Here is a 9391-nt window from a genome sequence, read left to right on the forward strand (position 1 = left end):
GAAATTCCGCGCGCGCGTCAAGGGCAATATACAGTGCAACAATGCCAAAAAACCGCCAATTTTAAATCCGAATTTACTCGCCAGAGGGACGATGAACCCCCATTTTCTTGACATATTTTGAAAGCTGATGAGTTGTACATGTCATTCCACGGGTTGGCGATGCTGGAAAAATGATGAAAAGATATCAAATTTCTTAGTAAAATAAAAAAAGTAAATTTTCAAAATGACGTCATCAAATTTCAAGTTTACTCGAGCGTATCTCACTTATCCTTGGCCAATTTTCACCCAGATTTCAGTATGTTGTAGCTTATTTAATACTCTATCAGTTTTAATGATCAAAAATTTTGCTGGATGAAGTCTTCATCCCGTAAAAATAGATTGAAGGTAACCTTGTCAAATTTGACCCATTTGCGAGTTATCTCTATAGGAGTGCAGTTTTTCTTGAAATGAAAATTAACATGACTGTCTTTATCGAGCACTATCTCACTTATCCTACGGTGAATTTCTCCCAGATTTTAATATGTGTTAGCTGAGACTTTGCGCTATCGGTAATGTGTCCTTTGTTTGTTTTTCTTCATACGACGTCGAAATCACGTCGAAAAACTTCGCTTAAATTAAAGCTTAGCTTCGATGTGTTTTCATATTTCTTTCTTTTTGCAAATTTCTTTGCAATAACACATGAAAGACATTCCCTATGAACCCCATATTATGCACATGTTTAGTTCATGTGACGTACATTATTTTATAAGGTCACAACTACTTGATCGAACACCATCTTGGGTAGGTAAATTAGGGTCAAAGGTCATAAATGTATCATCCTGTATCTTGGTGAATACATGTCCTATCTTTCCAATATTTCGCACACACAAAGACCACGTTACCAAGATCATTTCACAAAATAGTCAGTTTTTTCTCAGATGCCATCTTGGCTGTGCAAAGTGGGTTCAATGGTCAAATATACTTCATTATGTATCTTCGTTATAGTGTATACCGAATTTGGTACCAAAGATGGCAGACCTGACTCTCTTTTCTAAATGAGAATCCAAATATCACACGGCCAATGTCCATAAGCACAGATGAAACCTTTACGGTCATGCCTATTGGGATCAGGACTCAAATCATTGATTTTCGAAAAGAGCACTAGCTCACTTACCCTTCGGTGAATTTCTCCCAGATTTTAATATGTTGTAGCTGAGACTTTGCGCTATCGTACGTGTCCCCTTTGTTTTTCATACGGTGTCGGGATCAAGTCCAAAAACGTGGTTAAAATTAAAGGTTATCTTCGATGTATTTTCATATTTCTTTCTTTTTCCAACTTTCTTTGCAATAACTAAAGAAAGATAACCCCTATCACCCCCATATTTTGCACATGTTTAGTTCATGTTACGTACATTATTTCATAAAATAACAACTACTTGATCAGACACCGTCTTGATATGTAAATAAGGGTCAAAGATCATAAATGTTTCATCCTGTATTTTAGTAAATACATGTCCTATCTCTCCCATATTTTGAACACGCAAAGACCATGTCACGTCGATCATTTCACAAAGTAATCACTTTTTGTTCAGATGCCATCTTGGCTGTGCAAAGTGGGCTCAATGCCCAAATATAATTCATTCTGTATCTTCGTTATAGTGTGAACGGAATTTGGTACTTTAGATGGCAAACCTGACTCCCTTTTCAAAATCAGTATCCAAACATCACACAGCCAATATCCATTAACACAGATGAAACCTGTATAGTCATGCCTATTATTGGGATCAAAACTCAAATCATTGATTTTCAAAAGATCGGATCACATAATTTGTCAGTCTTGACAAATTCCGGGTCTAGTTTTCTCTTGATGCTGTCCCTATGACAGTCTTGTTGGTGTTTTCTCTTTCTGTTCTCTATGTTGTGTGTTTATGTGTGCACGCATGCTTGTCTACATGCACTTGCGTGCGTGCAGTGAATGTATGTGTGTGTGAGTGATTATGTTTGACTTTTTTCTGGGGATCTACCCGTACAATTAAGCATCTGCTTTTCTGTGGTTTCCCCTCACATAATCTTAATTATCCAATATGAGTGTGACATACTCTAGACTGATTTAAATCCATTTTGTATCATGAAGTATTATTTAAAGTCTGCATACACTGAATTTTCAAATCATCTGTTACTAGCCATTGATCTTTAGATGTATGTCACAAATGTGACATGTGTGGAACTTAATAAATGAAATGAAATGAAATAAATAAAATGAAATGAATGAAATGTTATTTTAATTGAATCTGTGTATATTAAAAAGATCGCAAGAGTTACAGAGTATTGAGATAGTCGACGTAAAATTAACCACCTTTATCATTCAAATAGTATCTTTAATTGATATTTTGTATTAAACAGTAAGTTTACGAGGCGCAATATTGAGATGACTGCCGCAGTGAACAGTGTAACCATGGAAACCAAAGAAACTCCTAAGATTCTTGTCATCTACACTGGTGGAACGATTGGGATGAAGAAAGTGAATGGAGGTGAGTCAATAGGAAACACTCTTTTCTTAGTACATTATAATTATCTCCTTCTTTTTCTCTCCCTCTCTCCTTCCCTCTCATCTCTCTCTCTCTCTCTCTCTCTCTCTCTCTCCCTCTCTCTCTCTCCCACTCTCTCTTTAACTGTGCCGCTCTGGAAGAAGTAGCCATCGGACGTAGCGTTAGTTTAATGTTTTTAATGCCATCAGCTTTCGACATCTTGACGGGTCTCCTTCAGGGCATTTGGAAATCAACATAACGAAAAGCAACCAACTGTAATAAAACTTGAACAAAATCATGATAAAGCAAAAACAGCGATATTACATAGATTAGCATGCACTCCAACACCAACAGCAATCTGATATAAATTAACATGCACGGCGGTATTAGCAGTGAAACATGAATATGGCGTTTGCAATGCAATATATCAATTACATAGATGTATGCATGCATACATGTGTGTGTGTGTGTGTGTGTGTGTATGTGTGTGTGTGTTTGTGTGTGTGTTTGTAGATGCAGTCGTACAGATGTCCTTGACTAAATGAATATTTCTCCTCCGTGTTTGCAGTTTTGGTGCCAGTGAAACACTATTTGCCAGACTTCATTAGCAAAACGCCCACAGTGTACGGCAAGCCAGCGGACAGTATCGAGGGCCTCAGCACTTATGATCTCATGTAATTACCCTCAATACCTCAACCGATACCTGATAAGGATGTCAATGTCATTACAAAAAGGGCTGATATTTTTCGATCTTTTCAGACAATAAATAGAGGATATCTAATAATAATCTGCATACCATGGATTCCATAAATTGAACTTCACTTTGGCTGTGTCTAGTCATCCTATCTTAACTTACCTCTCCCTGAACTCTTTCCGAGTCAAGATGACACAAGAATCACAGTGAGGTAAATACATATATTACATTCTAATCAAAGATGTAATGTGCATTGCAGGAAATAATTTCGTTATGACTGATAACTTAATGACTATTCAATAAATGATGATTATAAAACATTGGCATTATTATCACCATTAACAGCTATTGGGGAAGCACTTTTACGAATGACTTCTGTAGAGCCTAATCGACAGATGTTTCTGACCGTTTAAGATGCCAATAATGTGGATGCTGCACTTTACGAATTCGACAACCAAGAGTCATACAGCCCATGAACTCGACACTAGGCAAACGATTTAAAGGCCCATGATTCCGCCACTAGGGACTGACAAGGTCCACGAGTCCGACACTATAAGGCAAACAAAGCCCACGAGACCGACACATTAAACCCGGTGATGTAATGTCGAACTCGTTGGCCCATTTTTGCCTATAGTATCGAGCTCGTGTGCCTTGCTTGCCTATAATGTCGGACCCATGGGTCTTAATTGCCTCGTGTCGAGATGACTCGTGGGCTATAGAGTATGACTCATGGACATTTTTTCTAATGTCGAACTCGTGGCCTGTATGACTCGTGGATGTCCGTCTCGTGGGATAACCCCAATAATGTAAACTTGTCAGGGTTTTGTGGAGATTACGTCATAATGCTTAAACTCTTCACCGTTGTGATGGTATCCATAGAAACCAGGATGGTAGCCACATTCTCTACAGCATGTTGGAGTGGGAGTGCATCAAGGACTCGAGTAACATCGCCGCCGCGGACTGGGTGCACATGGCAGAGGATATCCTACGATATTACACCGTCTTCAACGGGTTCGTGATCCTACACGGCACGGACACGATGGCCTACACGGCGTCGGCTCTGTCTTTCATGCTCGACAACCTCTCCAAGCCTGTTGTCATCACTGGCTCGCAGATTCCGCTATCCGAGTTCCGCAGCGATGGAGAGAACAACATGTTGGGCGCCCTTGCCATGGCCAGCTACTCTCGGCCTGAGGATGGCTTGGTGATAGCCGAGGTAAGGCGAAGACGAAAGGTGGTCATAATCATTGATACAGAATACATTTAAGAACACTTCATTACACCAGCTTTAAAAAAAAAATGATCTCAATCTATACTTAATCATATACCGTTTTTCAAACAAAATCTGAAGACAAGATAATGAAGGAAAGTATGAACTTATATTGCCCAACCCGATCACACACTCGGTAAAGTGCTAGTCTTTTATTTGAAAGATATTCTGTATAATTTCCTCCTTTCATTAAAGACCCTGTAAGGGATACCACGGAGTGAGAAGGCTGGCAAGGCTCAGATTTATTCGAGATTCCCCGTAACGAACTGTATACAGCTTTGCCGCTGATCTCTGTGTAATAGCCAGAGAGCTAGCGACTACTCAATTTACCCCATCAAGCCCAAAAGGTTTGACCCCTCAGAGTTGCTGGGGCCACCCTCCTCAGTAACAAAATGTACGTCAGCCTGGTCCCGGAGGGCGGGTTGGGCCCCCAGGGACCCCCCGAAAAGGGCCCTTGGAGGATGTAATTTACCCCATGGAGCCCATGAACCAAACTTGGTCTAAAATAATTTCCTATGGGTGTACATCATAAAAATATAAAAACTGACAAAATATCTTTTCGGGGAAGGAGTTGCCAGACCGCTAGTTTGTAGGCACAAACCCTTGCTGGTTGTTTAGGTGTCTGCGTCAAGACTACACTTTGCCATAGGCCCTGTACTGTAGCGTCTCCCAACAGTCTGAGGGAAAGTGCCAGTTGAGTGCATGTAGTAGTCTTGGCGCAGACTCTGTTACTCCCATCAAGGGTTTGTACCCGCAAACTGCCCGGTATACCCTGGAACCCAGGGTAGTTTGCAGGCAGAAATTGACCAGGCACAATAGAAAACACACACACACACACACACACACACACACACACACACACACACATACGCACGTACGCTCACATATTCCTTTATGTAAATACATACCGGTATACAAAACATGTCATATAGGTTCTACAGCCAGGATACCGTGCACACAATAAATGTCAGCTCTATAAGAAGTTCATACCATTTGATTGTTTAAATGGATGCTATCAATGGACATTTCAGCAAGGACACTAGAGAAATTTTAAAATTTGTGTGAATGTGTATCATGTTTTACCGGCCCCATCGTCTACTTGTCCTTTACTATGTATTCACCTTATGAGACACATTTGGAGCTTTTCAGAAAATGCTGAAATAAACCTTTCATTGTGAGTACACTTCAATTTCAGACCAACCACAGAAGCACTTAAGGCCATTTGTATAACACATTGAAGTAAACCATATCATCATCAGTGCATTAAACATAACTTTGATAAAGTTCATGTTAATAACAGAATGTCGGATACAGCTTGGAGATTTTCCTTTTCTGACTCTTTTTTTTTTTTTTTGCATTCAAAATGCAAATTCCAAGTCTCAATCCATACATGATTCTTTTGAAAATCTTAAAATGGGAATTCTTTTAGGTTTTGGCTGATAAAAAAAACCACCCTTTATGTATTACACAAAAAAAAAATCAGAAATAATATCCATCAATTCTCAAACTCAGTAGTGCATGTCACCTCATTGTTTTGGACAATAATACATCTTTACACATAATTATGGTGTTCTACATAGACTGTGTACATGTACTGCTGAACTTCCTTAAAACATACAGAATGCTGTAATACTTCAGCACTTTTGTAAACTTCTGGGTTCTGGAGATACTTTACCTTAAGTTCCCAGCCCCACACAAACGAAACCCAAATTATGGTGTCACATATTGCAAAGACTGCCATTGACCCTGGTCAGTACACAAGTTGAAGCATTGACTAGAAAGCTCTCTTTAAATATACGTGCAGCATGCAGGCTGAAAGTATGAACTTGATCTTGTGTTCTCTTTACATTAGCACTTTTTTCAACACCTTATTTCTGGAGATACACTATCTTCAGTTCCGCAGCCCCACACAAACAAAACTCAACATGTGGTGTCACATACTGCAAAGACTGCCATTGACCCTGGTCAGTACACAACAAGTTGAAGCATTGACTAGCTCCCTTTGAATATACTTGAAGCATCCAGGCTGAGAGTGTGAACTTGATCTAACTTGTGTTCTATTTACATCAGCAATTTTGTCAACTCCTTATTCAGTGACTCCAACTCTCCCGTTTTCGACGGGAGATCTCCCGCCGAAAGCCCATTTTTGCAAAATCTCCCGTTTTCCCGCTTGAGATTTGATTTCTCCCGCCCTGGGTCTGTGTCTTCCGGTGGAAAGGATTTCTTACTTATTGCTATATCGTATGTTGAAAAAAATAAGTCTTAGATAGCACCACAGAACATCATGAACCCTAGGAACTTCGCGCTTCGCACACATCAACTTGGAGTCTCCCGCCGTTGCTAGGGGTCTCGGGCGGGCAAATCTCCAGATCAGAAGGTGATTGGGGTTGGAGTCTCTGCTTATTTCTGGAGATACATTATCTTCAGTTCCCCAGCCCCACACAAACAAAACTCAACTTGTGGTGTCACATACTGCAAACATAGTTTATGATTGCCATTAGCCCTGGACATTACTCACAAAGTTGAAACGTCAAATTACCAACTGAATGAAACGCTAGCTTCATTTTTTCCCGTTTAACTATAGCATGCATGCCCAGAGGATGTGCAGTGACTGTTTTTTGTGTTCTCTTTATATCAGCATTTTGGTCAACTACTCATTTATGAGATACTCAGTTGTATACTCCTTCCCCCCCCCCCCCCGAAAAAAAAGAAGAAAGAAAATAAACTTTCAGGGAGTCACATACAGCTACAATTTAGTTCATGCTTATGATTTAGTTGCCATTAAGTGTGGCAATTACACATCAAGTTATACATCATACTGTATAGTAGACAACGAAGGGTTTTTTTTTAGCATTATTTGAAAAAAACTATTTGTGGCATATACATATTATAATAGATACACTGTATAGGATGAGCAGCCTGTGTGGCCAGTAAAACATGACACAATTTCACACAAATTTTAAATTCTCTCTAGTGTCCCTGCTGAAATGTCCATTGATAGCATCCATGTAAAATAATCAAAAGGTATGAACTTCTTAAAGACCTAATAAAATGCTTGCAAAATGTTTTAATATGCAAAAGAAATGTAAAATATATGTCATGATTATCAATGTAAATATGTTGTCAGTGTCGTTCCGGTTTTTATCGCTTCTAGAAACTCCCCCAAATATCACATTTTTGGAGGACCCCGTTGCAAGCTTTTGCGAAAAAGATAGTCACGTGACCAACACCCCTGAACCGATTGATGACGTATAAGCACGGAGTTGTGCTCAGTTAGCAGACGCCGCTCAGCACAAGCACTCAGATTACTAGCTTGGTACACGCGCGTACACGATAGCTAGCCCGGCCAGGCCCGGGCCCCGCGGGATGTGCGCTCCCGGTCGACCCACTGACTGTCGACATGTACGCATTACCACGTACATTATCACTAAGTTAGCTTGCACAGATACCTGGTACCTCGAGCATAATGTCTTCCCCTATATGGGTAAACTTCGACATTGATGATGATGATGAAGACTGCAGCTCTGACGATAGCGGAGAAGAAGAGGAGGCACATGAAGTTGAAGGGGAAGATGGGGAGGGAGAGGCAGCCGATGAACCAGAACGTTATCGTGGGGCTGCACCTTACCGATATGAACCAGCTGCATCTCCCCCGCTGCCAGTGCAAGAGCGTATGAACATGGCACCAAGCCCGAGAATAGACCTCACGGAAACGATCGCCTGGGAAATACAGAGTGGTATGTCTGGTATGCCCCCATATAGTTTAACCTTAGAAAGGATATACTGTATTCTACATGATTGACATTGTAAGTTGTAACTGTTTGTCTAGTAAGTAGATTAGAATCTAATCTACTTACTAGACAAATAAGAAGAACAGGCCCAGCTCGCTCACAAAGTGAGCGGCTACTTCGGCCGCAGCAAGCAAGCGGGAGCGTCCCGGCCGTGGCCTGGCCCGTCGGCCGGCGCTTACAAGTTAAACTACCAGTAGTAGTCTAGTAGTAGATCTAGTAGCAGTCTACTTAACTGCGACCAGCCCCAACACGCAGTGTTGGGGCTGCGCATTGTAGCAGACATGATCATGACAGGCGAAGTATAGCGCCTAAAAATCAATATGAAATCGCAAAAATTCCGCAATATGAAGACTTACAGGTGAAGATGTAATGTTGAAGACTGACTGCGTTCAACTTTTGGTTCTGGTAATAGTCCCTTTCTGCTCGGTTTGATGAGTTAAATGCGACTCGGTCGAGAGGAACTCGGGAGAACTACATCTTGTACAGCAAATGGATTTGAGATTTGTGCGCATGCGCTGGCCATCAAGTCGTGTAGCTTTGTGGCAAGGCCTTATCATGCTGTTGGCAAACCCTCTCGCTGTATATTGCGTTGCTTTCTGGGTGGGTGCGCGCGCGCACGCCTTGTCAGAAGGCTAAACGCATTGCGACTCCGCCAGCACATGAATATTTACGTGCGCAGTGTACTGCATACTGATTTCGAAAATGGTGAATGGGATGGGGAGCTAGGACTACGGACCCGTATATGGCCGTGAAAAAAAAACGTTTTTTCAAGATCATTGGACCAATGTGAACAAGAACAAGGTGAACGAAGGGTATTAATTAGATAAGAATCTTATGTATACTATAAAAGTACGTTTTTTCCTCCTGATATTCGAAACCTACGGAGGTGCGAAAATCTGCGACAGACTGTGTATGTTTTTCAAGCTTACCGATATAGCACTCTATTGACTCAGGACGCTCCCACAGTGTGTAACTGTGTATACGGAGCGTCCCGGGGTTACAGTCTACTAGTAGTTATAGTAGTCTACTGTAGTAGTAGTCTACTAGTAGTAGTACTATTACCACTACGGCACTAGGTCTAGTAGACTAGTAAGTAGTAATAGCAGAATCTTTGGTAGTAGTACAGAGG

General features: G+C 41.0%; 1 protein-coding gene across 1 annotated transcript; it reads left to right on the plus strand.

Annotated features, from left to right (window-relative positions):
* The first annotated feature begins 2434 nt into the window (after positions 1-2434).
* Positions 2435-4468, plus strand: LOC139711714 (L-asparaginase-like). Its single transcript, XM_071623573.1, has 3 exons — positions 2435-2510; positions 3076-3181; positions 4081-4468. The coding sequence occupies exons 1-3, from the start codon at positions 2435-2437 to the stop codon at positions 4466-4468; spliced, it is 570 nt and encodes a 189-aa protein (XP_071479674.1).
* The last annotated feature ends 4923 nt before the right edge of the window (positions 4469-9391 follow it).

Source organism: Diadema antillarum, unplaced genomic scaffold, assembly GCF_040938485.1.
Source record: "Diadema antillarum isolate AM-2024a unplaced genomic scaffold, OU_Dant_1.0 seq00001692_RagTag, whole genome shotgun sequence".
Taxonomy (NCBI): domain Eukaryota; kingdom Metazoa; phylum Echinodermata; class Echinoidea; order Diadematoida; family Diadematidae; genus Diadema; species Diadema antillarum.

Excerpts from the sequence above, each read along its gene's own strand:
- LOC139711714 (XM_071623573.1), top strand. The coding sequence starts at position 2,435 with ATGGAAACCAAAGAAACTCCTAAGATTCTTGTCATCTACACTGGTGGA. Across the intron at positions 2,511-3,075 it reads GATGAAGAAAGTGAATGGAG|TTTTGGTGCCAGTGAAACAC; the intron begins GTGAGTCAATAG and ends CCGTGTTTGCAG. Across the intron at positions 3,182-4,080 it reads CTCAGCACTTATGATCTCAT|AAACCAGGATGGTAGCCACA; the intron begins GTAATTACCCTC and ends TGGTATCCATAG.